Source organism: Peromyscus eremicus, chromosome 7, assembly GCF_949786415.1.
Source record: "Peromyscus eremicus chromosome 7, PerEre_H2_v1, whole genome shotgun sequence".
Lineage (NCBI taxonomy): Eukaryota > Metazoa > Chordata > Mammalia > Rodentia > Cricetidae > Peromyscus > Peromyscus eremicus.
Genome location: NC_081422.1, coordinates 112,795,194 through 112,815,573, shown reverse-complemented (window position 1 = coordinate 112,815,573; position 20,380 = coordinate 112,795,194). Strand labels below are relative to the sequence as shown.

Genomic DNA, 20,380 nt, shown 5'->3' with positions numbered 1-20,380 from the left:
CCTCTTTTCACTAGGTTATCCACCTCCCAAAGCCTTTAGAGACAGCCTCCTGGCCTTGTCCTTGTTCAGTGAGAAGGCACAGTGTACAACGTTGTTTCCAGCAGAAGGTGCGAGGTAAAGCTGATGGTTGCTCCTGCCTGATGGCCTGCCAGGAATGACAGGCGCTCAGGTGAAACACCGAGCCCACCACGGTGTGTGTGTGTGTGTGTGTGTGTGTGTGTGTGTGTGTGTGTGTGCCAGTCACATCTCTCGGTGAAGCAAGAGGCGTCTCAGGGCAGGGGGGAAATGAGGAATGTGGTGACACTGGGCAGGGTAGAGCAGTTTCACCGACAGGAATGGTCCATGGAGACCACTGATCTCCCCAGCACACCAATCACATGTTCCAAATGTCAGCATTTGCCTCTTTTACACGATTTCTTCTCCTTCGAGGAGGGCTGAATTAACTCACTGTCTTAATAATGTAGCCACTGCTGCTCCATGTAGGGCCTCTGTTCTTTGAACTGTTTGTGGTGGTGAGATGGAGTGGGGAAAGTGGTCAGGAAGCCTCTGACATTCACTTAGACGTAGCCTAGCTGCAGCTCGTCACCCCGAGAGGGCTGTGAAGGTGGTACTCAGCCATGATGGGCACAAGAAACCTCAGCATCAAAATGATCAGAATGAAAGGCCCGGCCCATTTGGATAAGGCTTCCTGAGAGTCCATTCAAACACTAATCTGGGAACATCACCAGGACAGCAGGCCACCTGACAAAAGGCACAGCACTCGTTACCTCAAAAACATCCCATCCTTGGGCACTGACTGCCCGTACCACATGAACCTAAAAGCATTTCTACAGGGCTTAGAGCAGGGAAGCCCAGATCTCAAGGAAGTACTCAGTGATGCTGGCAGCCCAGCAATTTCTTCCCCAAACCAATGTGCTAATATTCACCTCTCATAGCTCCTGCTCACTGGGGCTAAAGGATAGGTTCAACCCAAACCCTGAGTTCTTGGGATTTCTTTATGAGAAGTGAAGTCACACACACACACAACCACACTCTCACCTTTTCTCACGGTGGTCATGAAGTCACAAAGACCCCCCCCATGAGATCCTGAATGTGGCATTTACCTTGAATGAGCTGTGCACCAGGGTTTCGTCCAGGTCGATGACCACGCACTTCTTCCCGTGGTCGAGCACGGTCACCTCCGGAAGGAGGTATTTAGCTGGCGGCTAAAGGAAGAAAAAAAATCAGTTATAAACTCGGTGTAAGAGTCCGACTCCCCCTCTGCCACAGCAGAGACTACACTAATGAGGGTGTAAATGAAAGCAAACATTTAAAGGCCCGGTCAAGCCTATCACGTCACGTTACTAAAAGCAGTAACAACAAGGATTCTGCATCGGAGATTCTGCAACTGTCTTTCTGTGACTGACTGAAGTGAGGGCCTGGGCTCTGCATCAAGCCTGGGGTTCAACATCACCTCAGACACTTTTTGTTAGTAGTTGAGATGATTATACCTCCATGTAAAACAGATGTTTATCAGTTGTACCAACAGCAAACCACCCAACATTCTTCCTGGCATGCACAGGGTGGCCATTATAATTATTAAAATGGATTACATAAGAATGAATGTTTACATGGAGTAACTATTCTGACTTCACAGGCCTATTTCCTGGCATCTTATTTTCCCCTAAAATTCACTGTAACAAGTCAGGAAACTTTGGAGCTATGTTAGACTCATGAAATTTTTATTTATGTGTATGCATGTGCGCCTGCTTATCTGTATGTGCACTTTGTGTATGCAGTGCCTGTAGAGGCCAGAAGAGGGCGTCAGATGCCTGGAACTGCAGTTACAGGTGGTGGTTGTGAACCACCATGTGGGTGCTGGAAGCAGAACCCAGGTCCTCTGCAAGGGCTACACAAAGTCTTAATTGCTGAGCAGTTTCTTCAGCCCCATGCCCGGCATTCTTAAACACTTGAAAAGAGATGTTGTAGACCTGCCAACGACTTGTTCTTCAAGTACTAAAACTGAAACTGGTGGGCACAGCTCCTGTACTGTTGTGGTGTGAAACCGATGGCTGAGGCATCTATACCTCTTATCTCAAGTTAGACTTTAATCCACGTGCTGTGTTAACTAAAAAAATCTGTGCTCAAAGCAGCTGACTCCTCTCCTGTGATGGGGTCATAAGGAGCTAATAATACACGGCTTTATAATTTCAGCCAGCCTGCTCTGTTCTGAGTATTGACTTCTTTGGGCTTTGCCTCATTCCAGAGATAATGTGAAGTATTTTAATTGACTGTGGTATGTTCAGTGGCTAATGTTAACTAGTTAATTTTTCCCTGCAAACTGTTTAATATTTGATGCAAAACAAAACATAATTAAATATCTAGACTCAGCCATGGAAGAATGAGCAGTAGAGTTTTTCAAGCAAGACAAGCAGGCCTGAAATCAGAAGTATTTTCTTTAAAGTGGCTGGTTCCTTTCACTTTTGAACATTTGCTGATGGAAGAAAATAATATTCTTTAGCTGGGCTGGATGGTGCGTACCTGTGGTCCCAGGAGGGCTACTCAGGAGGCCAAGGCAGGAGGATGAACGAGACTTGTCTAGGCTACAGAGTGAGCTTAGGGGCTTGTTTGGCCAACTTAGTGAGACCCTGGCTCAAAAAGTAGGGCCGGGATCCGGCTCAATGGAAGAACACTGGCATGTGTGATCTGGCTCAGTGGTAGAACACTGGCATGTGTGATCCGGCTCAGTGGAAGAACACTGGCATGTGTGATATAGCTCAGTGGTAGAACACTGGCGTGTGTGATCCGTCTCAGTGGTAGAACACCGGCATGTGTGATCTGGCTCAGTGGAAGAACACCGGCATGTGTGATCTGGCTCAGTGGTAGAACACTGGCATGTGTGATCCATCTCAGTGGTAGAATACCGGCATGTGTGATCCATCTCAGTGGAAGAACACTGGCATGTGTGATCTGTCTCAGTGGTAGAATACCGGCATGTGTGATCCGTCTCAGTGGAAGAACACTGGCATGTGTGATCTGTCTCAGTGGAAGAACACTGGCATGTGTGATCTGGCTCAGTGGTAGAACACTGGCATGTGTGATCCGTCTCAGTGGTAGAACACTGGCATGTGTGATCTGGCTCAGTGGAAGAACACTGGCATGTGTGAGGTATTGCAGTTAGTTCCAGGGCTGAAAATGAAATTAAAATGGAACTTTAGCTAGCCCAACAGTAAATGTAAACCACAGGGCAGGTTAGCCAAAGAGGCAGGTACCATGATACACGGCACAGGGGCTGAGCAAAGAGGTGATGTGGGGCCAAGAAGCCGTCCTGACCCCAGGGTGCTCTTTGCACCGATGTCTTTTTCTAAACACAGAGAAGAAAAACCCCAGAGGTCTAACTTCCACTGCTCTAACTAAAGCTGATTTCCAGTCCTCCATGGCCTCCCGGCATCAGCAGGGGAGGTGGGACATGCCCTGGCCACTGACACGGAATTCAGGGACTGAGAGGGACCGTTTCCATCATTATAAACGACTGAGTCAGCAGGTTATTTAAAAAACAAACAAACAAACAAACAAACTGACAAGAAGTTTTGTACAAAAACATGTTTTTAAAAAGGCAGGGTTGAACATAACCAAGATAGGGAATTCTTTCTTTGGGCCACAGCAGAAGGTATGCACGTGACCACGGTAAACTTTGTTTGGATTTTATCACACAGTTATGTGGAAGTTACAGTCTCCCTGTGAAGAATATGAACAGGTAAGAACTTTTCCCTTCCTATCTCCCCTACCCCAGGGTTAGCCTGCTCCCCTCCATCCTTCCGTTTGTTTTATGCACTACTAAAGCAATGTTTATAACTTAAGTCATTGAAACTGCTGGCCTGGAAAACAAGGCTCTAGCATTTCTCACAGATCTGAAAACATCAAAGACTTGCCAAAAGCGGCTCCGTGACTTTCCAAGACTAAAGATTACCTTCTCAGCATATGTATCCACACTTTACCAGCATTCTCTGCGTTAACAGTAATTAAAAAACAGATATCCCTGACCAATGATGCAGGTGAGAGCAGGTGGGGTGTGAGACTCCCAAGCAAGCCATTGATTTTACAGACAGAAAGGCCAGGCTGCAGGAAGAAGGAGGGAGGGAGGGCCCCATCAATCCCTAGCCCTTCACACAGCTTCCCTGGGAGCCTCCTCTGGAGGAATGCAAATTCCTCAGTCCACTGCTAAGACCTCTGGACAGCTGTGCTCTTGGCAATCCCAGGACACTGTAAAGCTGCCATAGTGCTTTGTGACTTAGCTTGACTCATTCACTCGAAGATTTAACCAAATCTTTGAGGTCATCATAAGGCTTAAGAACAGGAAAAACAGCCATTACATATCTACTGCAGAGCTGTAAGCTGACCTGGGCAGCAGCATCCATTCTAGGTAAGCACTCTAGCCCTGAGCCACATACACCCTCTTTTTACTTTGAAAAGGTGAGACAAGGTCTTACTAAGGTACCGAGGCTGGCCTTGAACTCACTCTACCTCAGCCTTCTGAACAGCAGGAATTAGAAGCCTGTACTACCAGGCTAGTCATTAAAAAACAACTTTTAATTATTATTATTGTGTGTGGGCACCTGGATGCCATGCATGTGTGTGAAAACCGGAGGGCAACTCTGGAGTCTGTCATCTTCTTCCACCTGTATGTGGGTTCTAGGGGTGATCTCGGTTTGCCAGGCTCACTTGGCAAACACCTTTACCCACCAAGTCATCTTGCTGGCCATCTGGTCTGGAACTCTCAACCCTCCTGGGGGTGGGATTACAAGCATGGGCCACTGAGTATAGTAAGAATGGCCTTTTCTATACAAAGTCACACAAATGAACGCATGGGACTTGTGGGGCGGGGCAGAAACACGGAAGTGGGGTCGGAAGAAGGCATCATGGTTTGCCATCTGAAGTCTGGGAATGAGATTCCCAGTTTTATCCAAAAGCTTCTGGCAGATAACACAGACTGACTGTTAAGTGTATTCCGACTCCCCTTTCATTTTCACGTTCAGCTATACCGCCAGGGCTCCGTGTGCACATCAGTGAGACATGCAACTTTAGCATGTCCAGCTATACCGCCAGTGCTCTGTGTGCACATCAGTGAGACACGTAACTTCAGCAAGGGTGTGGGGCAACAGGATTTGAGTCACAGACCCTGTGGCATCTTTCGGTGAGGATGCCATCTTCCCAAGCTTGTCTCAAGCCATGACCACTCAGTGTATGTGAATTTCCCATCCCCTACAAGTCTTCCTTACCCTTCAACATCAGACTGTAACTAAAATGCCCACAAAACTTCCCAACAAGGAAGGCCCTGACTCCTAGCCCATGGGTGGTACACAAAAGCTACTAACTGAAACTTTCAACAGTCCACGTTAACATGTCATTCTAGTGGTGTGTCAAAGATGATGACTCCATAAGGGTTTAGGGCAGTAGAGCGGCCACTGGAGCACCATGCCATGCTTTCTTTTTTTCTTTTTCTTTTGTTTTTTCCAGACAGGTTTTCTCTGTGCAGCTTTGGTGCTTGTCCTGGATCTCACTCTGTAGCCCAGGCTGGCCTCCAACTCACAGAGATCCACCTGGCTCTGCCTCCCGAGTGCTGGGATTAAAGGAGTGCGCCACCACGCCCGGCGCCATGCTTTCTAAATGGATGAAGAACATCAAAACCTCAGAGAAGAACATGGGTCATGGGTCACAGTTTCAGAGTAGATGGATGTCCCTAAGCACAGAATCAGGAGTCATAAAACATCAGATGAATACATTTACCTATAGAAGAATAAAATTTGTGGCCAAAATGATTATAAACAAGGTCAAAAGATACATTATAGATAGTCTTTTAACATTAAAAACTTAGAAAAAAAATTTAGTGTGTGTTTATGTGTGAACATATGGAGGTCACAGGACAACTGTGGGGGATGGTTATCTCTTTCTGCCACGTGGGTCCAGGGAATCAGACTCAGATCATAAGCCTTGGCAACAAGCACCTTTACCCACTGAGCTCTCTTTCTTGGGCCCAAGCGCCACTTCTCAAACATTTAAAAAAGATAATTCAAGATAAAACCCAGACGGGTAGGATGGAAGCAAGGTGTGTGGCCAATGAGAAACTGTTCATATTCACTGGTCAACAGATGCCAGCCAACACAATCAATAGCATTCTTTGCTTTTGGATTAGCAAAGGTTAAAAGCCTTTGAGAAGCAATTTCAGAAAGGGAATGGGGTCATCTCACAGTCATCAGTTTCTGGGGGGCAATTTGGCTCCGATAACTAACAATGTAGAAGAGGCTATTGGACCTAGTGTGTTCAGTTAGGACCCGACTGTAGAGGTCCACGTACGCACAGATACTCCTGTAACAAATGCTTGTTGACGTACACTAACGACAGCCTTGTGAATGCAGTCAGTGACAGGCAAAACAGTGAGGTAGGTGTACACATGCTGATATGCGGAAAGACGTTCAAGGCGCTGATGGCTAGCAACAGATCGCTTGCAGAACGGTAGGAGCAACACAGTCTCAGTGCACAAACATGTTGGTTTGGAAGCTTTCTGAGAGGGGCGGAACAAACACTAATGACAGTTATGGGAGATCGTGGGGTCTGCTGGGAGGATTTTTTCTCTTATGCTAATTTTTCATCATTTAAAATTTAACCGCTGGCTTGAATTATTGTTTAATAAGAAGTTCAACGTCTAACACTTTTGCACACGGGAAAAGAGCAGCATGTGAATGAGAGAAGCAGGTGAGGCCTGGAGCAGAGACGGGGACTCTGCACCAGCAGTTGCCCTGGGCACCCGTGGCCTCAGATGGCCCTTCCTCTTTCCTGGAGAAAGCCGTCAGGAGGCCAGGGGACTGGTCTGGAGGCACAGTGCCTGCTGAGGTATGCAGTCCTTTGATGCAGCACCTAGTTTCAGTCACTCTCAGCACTACCCAGAACCCCCTCTGCTCCAGAAAGAACAGGGTCGGTCTACCTAAGTGACCAGGGAGGGGCCTTGGGGAATCAGTGCAGATTGTACCAGGGAGGCCAGGACTCAGAACTCAGGACTGAACTGAGCCCAGACGACCTTGCTCTCAGTCCTGCATGCTGAGTAGGCAGTGGAGGTGCCCGACGGTAGAACTGTTCTCCTTCCTGTCATCATTTAAAGATGCAAATCGGGGCTGGGGGTGTAGCTCAGTGGTAGGGTGCTTGTTTGATAGGCACAAAGTAATCCCCAGTACTGGGAGGGAGGGGGGCCGGGGAGGAGCACCAAACAGACACAAGTTACTTCAGCCAGGTGCTGCTTTGGAAGCCAGTCTCAAGAGTCACATGGCCTGACCCACCGTCTGCTGGAGATGCAGGGCAGAGGCTGTAGTTTATTGATCTCACGGTAAGATAAATTACACAAGGAACCTTCTTGTCCCTGTTTACTTTATGCTGGAATTGTGTACATGGTTGAGCCCAGTTTGTGGGCAAAGGGCCAGTGTCCTCAGCAGGGTTTGCATGGTCCACAGACGCTTTCATCTAGCACCTAGTTTTACAGTTGGCCATGAATTACCCTTCTGTATAGTGACACTGAATGGGAGGGGGCAATAGATGCTGCCACCCATTTACTACAGACACTCGTGCAAGAAAAATGTACGAAAAGACCTCTGTAGAGGTTAAAGGAAGCCCTGTGATCGAGCCTGCTGGGTGCCCCCTGGAAACACTGGCTCAGATGCTGCCCGATCAATCTTTCCCCCAGTGAAGCCCAAACCCTAGGTGGTCAATGCAGACTGAAAGTCTTGAGAAAAATAAAATGATTGACCTTTTTGGGCCAGTTGCAAATGACACGTGGTACCAAAAAGCCTTCTTGGGCAATCCAAACTCCTAAAATGCACTCTATTCAGTGTAGGACAGCTGTACTTCTCGGAGGCTCCAGGAAATATGTCAAAGTGTACACACACAGATTGGAATCCCATAATTGGAATCAGATAATCCTTACAGACTAAAAGACCAATTCACAGGCCGTTTAGAAACTGACTCTTTCCCTGAAGACATGGGGCTGTGCCTAGCTGTAAACTTCCTTAGGGAAGTTGTTTGCTGCATGGTGTGAGGATGGAGGGTGCTGGCTGAGCAAGGGGGCATGCAGGAGAGCAAATGGTAGGCCCAGTGGAGGCCTGGGGACACAGGTACAACTCAGCTCTGGAATTCAGGTTTTAAATTCAGGGTAGTGAGGTGGCCTGGCAGAGGCAGAGTCGCAGAGCAGCTGGCTTGAGGGGACTGAGGGGCGGGCGGGCTGGCTCCTGTGAGTTTAAGGAGTCTAAGCCGAAGGTTCCTCTCAGCCCAGAGCTGCAGCCAAGCAGCCCCGGAACAGCAACATTGAGCAGGTTCAATGAGCCCGACTCTGCTGTGAAGGAGCAAGTCTGGGCAATGTGTGTTGTTGTCCAGATCAGCGGAGCTGGGCCGATGCAGTATGGTGGTGGGGGGTGGGGGTGGGATGAGGGGCTCAGGCCACCTCAGTTTACTGGGAGGTTCTTCTTGGGAGAAAGGACATGGGGGTTGCAGGGAGAAAGGGGTGAGCAGTGGGTGAGCGATGCAGCCGTCCGCTTTCTCCCCTGTATGGCTGCCCCACTCACACCTCAAACCAGCTTTGTTCCTTTCCTTTTTAAATAGATGTTTATACCACGTGATAAAACTCAACAGAAGCAAGAACATTGAAAAACCTTTCCCCTGAGTAGGCCCGAAGGCCTGAAGGATGTTATGCACGTTTTAACAGAAATGGATGAAGATACATACGCTTGGTACGGGAATGACCTGCCTCTGGTCACCCTGAGGAAAAAGAAAAGAAAATCATCGTCAGGATGGAAGAGAAAGAGATCACATTCTCAGAAGAAACTTCTAAGCTCTCTTGAGCACAAACAGCAATGGCCTTCCCACCCCTCCACCCTGGTGGCAGTCAGTGAGCCAAGGGACTTCCGGGAGGGAGCAGGCCCATGCTGTGTCCAGACTCCTCCCGGACTTGGAGGCAGGGCTTACAAGGCTCAGCCTCTCTATTTATTTAAACAGTGTGTGCCCTGCTCCCAGGAATCTGCCTCTAACTTAAAAACAAAACCAAACACTCATATTTTGATCCCCACCCCTCTAATAACTGGCTTGTTTCTTATTTTTAAGCAATTTCCCCCTAAAAGGACATCAGTCTAACACGCAGGGAAAGGGAGGCAGGTTTATCAGATTACAAGGAATGCTTGACCACTCCAGGGCCTCCGTAGGCTAGAGGAGAGAATGGGAAAGAGGACAGGGCAAGGTACAAGAAGTTCCCTCCCAGGCTACCCACGGAGCTATCCCCTTTAAGGGAAACAACATTGTATTCACCAAGGGTGTTAAGAATATTCATGCCCCAAGGAAGGGTCTCAGCCCAGAATACGAGCCATTGCAAACTCAAGAAAAAAAATTTTTTTTGTTTTTGTTTTTGTTTTTGTTTTTCGAGACAGGGTTTCTCTGTGTAGCTTTGCACCTTTCCTGGAACTCACTTGGTAGCCCAGGCTGGCCTCGAACTCACAGAGATCCGCCGGCCTCTGCCTCCTGAGTGCTGGGATTAAAGGCGTACGCCACCACTGCCCGGCAAGTTTTATTTATTTTTTGTTTTTTCTTTTTCATATGCTGGGATAGGGAGATATACTGCTTCATGTCTCCAATTAGAGGATTTGTGAAAAGATGTATCCATGGTTACCAAGGTGGTCATGGTCTCCGGTGAAGGCCAAACCTGATGGTAAAGGCAGGCAGCTGGCGCCTCCTGGTAGCTCTGCTGAGACCCACAGGGTGACTTCCTGATCCTCTTTGGCCCTAGACATCAACTCTGTGGGGTAACGCAATTCCTCTTTTCTCTGAAATGACCCTGATGGCTCCTTCCTTTGCCAGGAGGCCTCCAAAAGGGACCCTCTCTACCACTCTAAGTGGCCTCTATCATTGGGGAGCGGCGTGGCTCTCTCACACAACAGCACATGCTAATCAAATCCTGATGTCCATCAACTCCTGCAGGGAACTTCATTCCAGAAATGTCTAAACAATACTATTCCCAGTGTCTGGACTCAGGAGCAGACGGCTGCTATCAGGGGGAGATTTTAACCGGAAGCTCGTAAGTGCTGGCCCCTTTATGACAGTGAGGATGCCCTCTAACTGCCCACACAACAGCATCTCTGGCCTGCCTCACCAGGGTGCCTCCTAGAGCAGGGACAAGTCTCTAAGTACTACAAGTGCTCCTGGAGGTAAAGCCATGTAGGAAGCCCTGCTCCAGCCAGAGACCACAGAGCCCTACTCAGTCAGCTTCAGAAACACCTGTCACAAGCTGAACACGCATGTGGAGAGGCCACGGGAGCACAGGGCTGACAGAACAGGGACAATGAACACACAGAAGTGTTGAGCCACAGGTATGTGAGAATGAGGACTGCATGTGTGTGTACGTGTGTGTGTGTGTGTGTGTGTGTGTGTGTGTGTGTGTGTGTGTATGTATGAACATGTGTGTACTATGAGGGGTGTGTATGTGTATGTGTAGGGAGTGCAGGTGTATGTATAGGATATGTGAATTTGTGTGTATAGGGAGTGTATGTATGGGGTATGTATGTATGTGTGCATTTGTGTTTCTGGCAATCCCTTTTAGGCTCTCCTTACTCCTGGGGTCCTCCAGGGTCACTGCTATTGGAGTCTTCTGGACACTGACTCCTCTCAGTCTCTAGATGCTGCTGGCCTTCAGGTCCAGGGTGTAGTGAGATGGCCCCAGTGACTGTCAGCTTAAAGCATTGCTGCAGAATGGTTGAAAAAGGTTCCAAATCTTCCTCTTTCCAGGGCAGATGGTGTCTCAGCAGTTGCCTGTTCCATTCTGTCCATGGCTTTCTTTCCATCTTGTCCACCACGCTTAGCTGGGGGAGGGAAGGAGCCCTGCTGACTTCAGTGGAATCAGGTCTGGGATCTACTTCCACATCTGGGCTTGGCCTGTGTTCTGTGGGTGCTGGTGGAATTCAGTGTAAGAGGCAGAGCGTCCCCTGGGAGTCAGCTTCCCCCATCCACATGGTTCCACAGACCATGCAGTTGTTATACAGACAACAACCCACTTTAGACTGAACTAAGTTTAAAAGGTTTATTTTTATGTTATGTGTATGAGTGTTTTGCTTGCATGTATGTCTATATACCATATGCATGCCTGGTGCCCATGGAGGCCAGAAAGGGGTGTCAGATCTCATGACTGGAGTTACAGAGGGTTGTGAGCTGCCACATGGGTACTGGGAACCCAACTCTAGCCCTTTGGAACAGCAGCCAAACCTCTGAGCTTTCTCTCCAGCCCTCCACCCCCAAAATAAAAACCACCTGAATTACAGGAATTCTAAGTGAGACTACCATTCCCAAAGGAGTGACTTTAAAAGGTGTTTATCTCAACAGTCAACTGAGGACCCCAGTTCCCTTCACTTAGGGAATTTCTCCACAGTGACAGTGTCTTAAATCGCTCGTTTTAAAAATCTTCTTATTGCATTGATTTATTATTTATTTTGTGTGTGCTTGTGGGTGAGGGCCAGCCTGCACATGTGGAGGGTGGAAGACAACAACTTGTGTGAGCTGGTTCTCTGCCCCCACCACGTGGGTCCCAGGGATGGAACTCAGGGTGTCAGGCTTGGTAGCAAAAGCCTTTTCCTGCCGAGCCACCTCAATAGTTCCTCAGCAATAGTTCCTCAGCAGGGAGGGAGAGGAGGGCATGGGGAGAGCTGCTTGGAATTGGGGCCAGGATACGAACCACAGTGGACTCTCATTGAACATGTTACTGAGTGTTATACATACACTATGGAGTAGCAGCTGCTAGGACAAGCTGTCTTTCAGTGTGCGCTTCCTTAAGCTTTCTTCAATATTCTCTGATGATTTTTCCTTCCACAAGAATCTAAGCCCATCCAGAAGCACAGAAGAGCTAGCCTAGCTTTCAGCCATTCGAATCAGTTTTTATCTCTCTCGGGCATCTATATAAACAGTGACGTCATCTACAAGCAAGGCTAATTTTATAACTTTTCCATATTTATACCAACTGTTTCATTTTCCTGTTTTATCCCAGCAGCCAGAACCTACCAATGATTCGACTGTGTTGTTTGCTGCTCATTTTCAGAAGACAAAATAGCTTTTTATCATGATTTTATCATAGCTTTCTTCTTGTACTTGGCCATATTTTTGGTCATATGGAAGGATGGCTGGGCTATTAAATACCCCATTTATTAGATCTTTTATCACTGTGACAGGCATTAGCCAGGCAACACCCAGTCATCCCAGCCTCTCTTCTGGGTACATGGGAAGGTTGTGCTTTAGTGCCTTTGAAGTGAGGTATAGCCATGGTCTTGCTGCGGCCACTAAAGTCAAAATGCATTTGCTCCTGGGTCAAAACCTGCAGGCACTGTGACAGTCAAGGAAGCCAAAACCCTGGGCTATTGTCACTGTACGTCCATGAATGAGATGAGTTGGGCTGCCACACACAGCAGCTCACAGGTGGCCACTGAGTCCGTGAGATGTGGCTAGCACACACTAAGATGTGAGCTCATATAAAACATATGTATTAGTTCTTGAACTGGTAAGAAATTATCCAGCAATATTCTATTGGTCCCATATTCAAACCTTGGGTATATTGGGTTAAGTAAAATATTATTAATTTCATTTGTTTTAAATTATTTTTTGAAAAGTGACTAGAATGATTTAAATTAGATTTGTGACTCAGTATATTTTCACAGGAGACTCAGCCAATCTATGACAAATAAAGGATGGAGGAAAAATAAAACTTTTAAATAACTCTCCAAACTAATTTTAAAATTAAGTTTAAAATTAAAAAAAGATTTATTTATTTTTTATATGTGAGTTATTTTGTCTGCATGTATGTATGTGTGCCACATGTGTGCAGCGTCTGTAGAAGGCACTGGACCCCTTAAACTAGATGGAGTTGCAGATGGTTGAGAGCCAACCCATGGGTGCTCAGAACTGAACCTGCAGCCCCCTTAAATTAACTCTTGGTGTGTGTGTGTGTGTGTGTGTGTGTGTGTGTGTGTGTGTGTGTGTGTGTGCATGCTTGGGGGTGAACAGATGCCACTGCTTGTAAGTGTATGTAGATCAGAAGACAACCAGCAGGGACCACTTCTCTCTTTCTGCCATAGTCTTGGGGACAGAATCTAAGTCATCAAACCTAACAGCAAGCATCTTTATCCAATGAGGCATCTTGCTGGCCCGACTTGTACTTTTTTTTTTTTTTTTTCTTTTCTTCGACACAGGGTTTCTCTGTGCAGTTTTTTGTTGCCTGTCCTGGATCTCGCTCTGTAGATCAGGCTGGCCTCGAACTCACAGAGATCCACTTGGCTCTGCCTCCCGAGTGCTGGGACTAAAGGCATGCGCCACCACTGCCCCGCCCGGCTTGTACTGTTTTAAGCCTCGTAGGTTTTAAGGTTACTGATATTCACTGACTACTCGGTCTCATCTGGCGAGCTTCTTTGTATGTCATCCTTGCAGTGATTGGGTAGACCTGTGACAAAGTTCTGGGTTTTCTTTTCATTTCTTTATTTTATGTGATTGGTATTCTGCCTGCATGAATGCCCATGTGAAGGTGCCAGATCCTGAGTGGAGTTACAGACACTTGTCAGCTACTATGTGGGTGCTGGGAATTGAACCCGGGTCCCCTGGAAGAGCAGCCAGTGCTCTTAACCACTGAGCCATCTCTCCAGCCCTGTGTTTTCTATAAAAGCAATGATATAAAAGAGATGAGCATGCCTGTACTACCCATCACCCTCTTCCTCCCATGAATGTAAATCTTGGGAAGCACAGAGACCAGGGACAGTCAAGAGTCCAAATGCAGGAGCACACACACAGTCTGGGTTTCTTATGTCACCACCGGGATCTACACCAACTCAGCATCAAGACTGGCTCAGTCTTTGCATGTGAGAAAACTAATCAGTTTAAGCTATTGGATGTCAGTTTTCTTTTATTTGTTGCCTAAATCATCTCTATTTGATGGCAGGCATGTTCTTGGTAATGGTGTACAGCTGAATTTACCAAACCATGTGACGTAGTCTTGGTCATCTGTGAGCAGAATCTGGTGCACTCAGCTCGGTTTTGTGCTCTCTCTGTAAGCTGTGCTCCTGTTTATCCTCAGCAGTCATGAGACATCAGGATCTCAACACAGACATCCATGCTCACAGGTGGCTCCCACTCCAGGGCTAGCTTTCTGACACACACAATTTTCCTTTGTTATCTTTGTTCCTCTCAGTAACCTGCACACGTGTGTCACAGTCTTCTGTCTTTTATTGCTGCTGATGGGAAGCCGAGACTAATAGAGCTGCTTTCTCTGGAATAATGTATTCTGATGGTTTGTGTCACTTTAGCCGGGCGGAGGCAGAGGCAGGAGGACCTCTGTGAGTTCAAGGCCAGCCTGGTCTACAGAGTGAGTTCCAGGACAGCTAGGACTACACAGAGAAACCCTGTCTTGAAAAAAACAAAAAACAAACAAACAAAAAGATGTATTCCTTTAACTCAGAGAGTTTCATCAGCACGTACCTGGGCATGTGTTCTGCTGCATCCCAGTTCTTTGGGAGAACCAGTGAACTTTTCAATGGCAGGCACAATCTGTCTTTTTTAGCTCAAGAGAAAAAAAAAATCTGCCTCTCCTCTCTCTCTAGAACTCCTCCTGCTTGTGGATCGTCTAGATGGCTCCTTCCCTCCTTCATGATTTCCGTCTTTGTGTTTCTGGTCTGAATTCTATACTATTTCTTCCATTTGCTTTTCCAGAATTCACACTCAGTTCTCAGAAATGGCTGCTTTCTCCTTCTTCTTCCTTGTTTCTGAGGTTTTCTGTTTAGTGCTGTGAGATTCTGGAGCCCCACGAGTCTCTCTGTCCCAAATGGCTGTCCTGAGTTGTCCGTGGAGGCTGGCTTCCACTGTTTTCCCCAGAAGGAGTCTCTCAGGTGCTAGTTTTTCAACATGGACCTCTTAGCTGAGGCTACATTTTTCTTTGCATGTGCATGGCTGTGTAGTGTGTTCTGACCATGGCTGGCTATTCAGTCCATTAAGATCTCTGCAAGATGTGGGAGCTTTGAAAGTTCAGAGGAGTTCTGTTTCCATGGACCAGCAGAGGTGAAGGAAGCCCCACACTACCAGATACCAGGGCAAGGGAATAAAACCGCTCAGTTCATCAACAGAGCTCCTCTAGAGTGCCCACACTACCGTGGGCACTTGAAATCCTTCCCCCAGGAGTAAGGCCATGAGCCTCTGCTGGTGGTAACACTTCAGGTCTGCCTTAGGCCTCTATAGGAGACAAGCACTTGCCTTTTCTCTTCCCAGTCTTGCTGTTCCTGGGGTGTGTGGCAGGCTGGCCGGCCCACTGCTGTTCCTGGGGTGTGTGGCAGGCTGGCCGGCCCACTGCTGTTCCTGCGGTGTGTGGCAGGCTGGCCGGCCCACTGCTGTTCCTGCGGTGTGTGGCAGGCTGGCCCACAGGCTTCTGCTGACTCCCTGAATACACTGCACTAATATTTCCCTGTGGGTTCTGGAGACCTGAACCCAGGCTGTCAGACTTGGGCACAAGCGCTGTACTCACTGAGTCATCTTTATGTTAACAATCGTGACACGCCATTCCTCAGGATAAGCCATTTTTAATAAGACAGCAACTGACTGTATGACTATTATGTAGCTTATTTAACCAATTACCTCTTTTTTACAAACCCTTTTTTAAATCCCTTCTTGGAATCATTATGTGTCTGAAAATGTACCTCCATTGCCTCAAGGAAGGCTAGTTTTGTGTGTGTGCATGTAAGTATGCACGCGCACGCGCGTGTGCGTGCGTGCGTGTGTGTGTGTGTGTGTGTGTGTGTGTGTGTGTGTGTGTGTGTGTGTAGCTCAGAGGTCAGTGTCAGGTACCTTCCTGGGCCATTATAAGCTATACTGGATAGCGTCTTGTAGATCAATCTTTGTACATTCATAACAACATTTTTTTTTTGCTGTGAAATAAAATTGCTTTTATCAACAGGCATACTCTAAGACTAATTCCACATTGCCAAATGTCCTCTTGGAAACGAAAACCAATTAGCAGGCTCTCTACACCACTTAAGACTATGCTGCACCCTCCACTCCCACACCAAACCCACCTTTAAAAACCTCACAGACAGGAAAAGGCCTGTTCTAGTTTACACCATTTGCCCATTATCAAATATTTTTTATATTTTTGAGCCATATATCAAAACAATCAGATGTTTTGATCTATCCTACATTTGACAGCGTATTCTTTTCCTATTTAAATATTTAGTGTGTGCGCGCACATACCCATGGAAGCCAAGAGAGGGCATTATGTCCTCTGGACTAGAGTCACAGGCTGTTGGGAGCTGACTGAGGTGGGTGCTGGGAACCAAGCGCCAGTCCCTGGAAGGGCAGCAGGAGCTCTCAACTGCCGAGGTAGCGCGCTGCCTCTCCTGCCTACAGCCTCTTTCTTGTTCTATGAGACGTCTGTTTGTAACATGAAGTTTACGACTTTGGTGTCTGTAATCTAATCACGATCCTGATGATAACCCCCTTCGCACTTTCAGTGTCGCTGTCTTAACGTGGAATCCAATTTGGACAGAAACTAATATAACCTGGTTTCTTTGCTTGTTCCTGGGTAGCGTCTCTTTGTTTATCCTTACATTCTTAACCGTTCTGAGTCATTTCATTTCAGATGTGTCTGTCAGACAGCCCGTGGGTGGTTTGGGGTTCTGACCTATTATGACAATCTAACACACAAACCCCAGCAAACACTCTATGCGACTTTGCTGTTGTTAAACACGTTATTACACAAGGTATTAAACTCAATTACACTCACTGCAAGGTCTGCTCCATCTCTATCTTATTTTACCTGTTTCTATATCTGCTACTAGTTACTTTTTAAAAATTATATTTATCTATTCTGAGTGTGTGTGTGTGTGTGTGTGTGTGTGTGTGTGTGTACACATCTGACCATGTCATAGTGTGTGTGAAGGGGTCAGGAAATACCTCCTGGGGGGTCAGTTCTCTCCTTCCACCATGTGGATTCTGGGGCTTGAACTCAGGTCATCAGACTTGGCAGCAAGCCCCTTTACCAGCTGAGCCATCTTGCTGGCTTTAAATTTCCATCATACATGCTCTTTAGTTGCTAGATGGGAGGACCAGAAATCCTTTCTCTAAAAAAACTGAACCCAAGTCTCAAATGGCTGCATGCACATTTCACGTACTCTTGTGAGGGAATCTGTCATGGGCAGGCCATAAACGCAGCCTCAGCTTTACAGATTGCAGTTTTCCTTCTCTACTGACCTTCTGAAGCCCACCATTCTCCTCCACCAGTGGCGGAAGCACACTGGGGCTGCTGGGTGGAGGGGCCTCCACATTGTAGTCTCGGAAGCAGCAGAAGAAGGAGCTGAGGATGCTACGACCCCTCTGTTTCTTCAAGCTGACGCTGCGCTGGGAAGCTGAAAGAGAAACAGTCACGTGAATGACTGAGGCATGTGAGTGTGAGTGTGAACTGAGGTGTGTGGGTGTGAGTACTGGACTGGACTCCAGGGGCCCTGCAGCCCAATCCCTTTGACTTCAGTTCAGTGGGGCTGCTTGCTCCTTAACTGCATAGTCCTCAGGGTCACTGTCGCCTGTGTTCTCCAGTCTGAGGAGGTGAAGCATTCCTACCCTGCAGTAAGCACTACTGAAAATCAGTGTTTTTTCATGAATAAACCAGACCTAACCCTGTCTCAGAAACATTTTCCCACTGGACAGCAAGCAAGCGCCACCTAGAAACTTGGTTCTTGGATACTTCCTGTGCATTATGGAGACGGTCAACTTTAGGGGTTAAAGATCACAAAGTCAGGTGCTTGTCAAAAGTTGATGGGGTAACCTGGGCCCCCCAAGAACAAAGCCAAGGTGTCCATTGCAGAAACAGCAGGAGCTGTGATGTGCAGAGTGCGGGCTTTGAAGGATCAGGGAAAGTTCTCAAGATCCACTCCTGTGCCCTGGCCTGTCCTGGACAGAGGCACCGAGGGAGGGATGGATCTTTCTATTTATCCAGGGCTCAGGACAAGCTGCCACAAGTCAGAACTAAAAGGTGAAATCTGGCGCAGATGGAAAACACACCTCAGGGCAGACTGACAACTTGGATGGGCAGGTGCTTTTGCCTGGGAATGTGGCTGGGGCAGTCCTACCACATGTCATGGCTGGGTGGGTCTGCAGTGCTCTGAGCTGTAGCCACAGGGAAGGGACCATGCTGAGTGAGGGTTAGTGATGTGGAGCAATCGTGAGAACGTGCCTCTCCTCATGAGCCACCTGGCATTACTCTTCACTGTGTGAGCTTAGTGATTCGTTCAGCGCCTTTCCCCGCCAAGTGACCACAACCTCAGGAATAGTTTCCTGGTGACAGCCAAACCAAATGCATTCAGGAGATTCTGGGAAGGTGATTTCCAAGCAACTGTCTAGATGTGGGTGGTCTGCAGCCCTCATGCATGACCCTTAGGAGTTGGGGAGATGGCTCAGTAGTTAAAAACATTCATTACACAATAATGAGGACCAGAGTTGGAATCCTAACACTGATGGAACAAGCCAGGTGTTCTGCACATCTGTAGTTCCAGTTCTGAGGGGGAGAGGATAGATGGGGTTCACTGTCTTCCAGCCTCACTGAGAAAACTCAAGCCCCAGATTCAGAGAGAGTCCATGCCTCAAAGGAGCAAGCACAGACTGATGGAGGAAACCTGATGCCCTCTTCTGAGCACGCACACACACACACACACACACACACGCACGCACGCACGCACGCACGCACGCGCGCACACACACACATACACACACACACATACACACACACACACACACACACACACACATACACACACACATACACACACACACACACACACACACACACGCACACGAAAAAGATGAATTTTAGAATAATAAATCCTGGGGGAGCTGGATGTTTCTGTCTTCTTCACGAACCCTTGAGTGTATGTACAGAGTACCAGTGGTTGCATTTCAGGATTCAAATGCCGGGTCAGAGCACTGGGCCAACAGGAGGTGGCTGCATCTGTGACTGGCGGGACAAGACATGGCTCCTGTCAAGTTTACTCAAGGCTGACCTTCTCTAGACCATGCCGTCACAGACCTCACCTCCTGGACTCCACATAGCTCCCAGAGGATAGGGGATCACTGCTTCCTTCTTTGCTGAGAGGGAGGAGCTAGTACTTGCTGGTGCCAGGAGGAGAACCCAAGTGGGCCTGTTTCCAAATGTGTGATTTCCCAAGTGCCCCCCTGAAGGTGAATCTTGAACCAACTCAGGTTTGATTAAGGAGCAGGGAGCTTGCCAAGCAGAGAGGAAGAGACTGTAATAAACTTGTATTTAATACAAATGATTGGTCTGACTATCTCAGTTACTTTGGGAGTTAAAATTTTTATGTTACATTCAAATAACTTAACCATGGGCAGAAGAGAAAAACCCAACCCAACAGCATGCTGGTCTCCAGGCTGACGGCACATTTCTTTGCAAGTCTACAATCTGCTCAGTCTCAGAGATGGTGAGCAGCCTGAGAGGAAGCACCTTCCAAGGTCTGCTTTCATCTTTAGCGCATACAACTCTTCCTCCCCACTAATTAACAGACAACTACTTACAAAATTAATCAATCAATAAACCTGAGACTTGGAACCAGTAAGGCACTTAGGTTTCTACCGTTGGATCACTCACTGTCTAGAGAGTCAGTGGAAGTTAGTTTGAGCAGCATGGAGGCTGTGGAAGTGGACAGGTTTCCTCGCCTGCCTCCTTGGAGTAGGGAGAAGTGGCTTTGGTGGGTTCCCCCTGTGTCAAGTAAGGGAAGCTCTGGGCCCTGCTAATTTCCCAGGCTGGTGGGTCACTCTCAACATCAGGCTGGGTAGGAAATAGACACATTTCCTTAGAACCAGTGTATGACGGAGTGGCTGGAGCCTTTGGTCCAGACCTCTCTCCCACATTTCTGTTTATCCAACCCATGGGATGGGCATCTCTGGATGTCTCGTAGGTCCTTCCCCGTGACATGGCTAAGTGGAGCTTACGGTCTTCGCTGCCACAGGCTAACCACTAGCCCTTGGTCTTTCACTAGGCTGTTCTGAATCCTTAGCAGCTCTCACATCTGTCTTCAGTGGCTCCTCTCCTCGCCAGGCAGAGGCCCTGGACCTGCGGCATCGTCCTGACTTGATCTGCTGCAGATCTTTACCCCACAGGACCCACAAGGCAGCTAAGCCCACCAAGTGATGAGAGAGAGCATGGGTTCTGCAGCCAGCTTGCACAGGCATCCACGACGGCCCAACCAGAACCAGCGCGGGGGCTGGGGAAGTCACATGACTTCTCTGAGCCTCGGTTTCCATGTCAATAAAACAAGGACATTAGAAATAGCCACATCTTGCAAGTTTGTTGTGA

The 20,380-nt window shown here is 47.7% G+C and overlaps 1 protein-coding gene across 2 annotated transcripts in view; it reads right to left on the bottom strand.

Moving 5' to 3' along the window:
• Positions 1–20,380, bottom strand: part of Ctdspl (CTD small phosphatase like) — a 126,686-nt gene that overhangs the window by 12,772 nt on the left and 93,534 nt on the right. For both annotated transcript variants that reach the window (XM_059268865.1, XM_059268866.1), the window contains exons 2-4: positions 17,269–17,423; positions 8,746–8,778; positions 1,104–1,205 (exon numbers count right to left, since the gene is read on the bottom strand). In XM_059268865.1, coding sequence (XP_059124848.1) covers positions 1,104–1,205; positions 8,746–8,778; positions 17,269–17,423 — 290 coding nt within the window. The remainder of the gene's footprint in view (positions 1–1,103; positions 1,206–8,745; positions 8,779–17,268; positions 17,424–20,380) is intronic.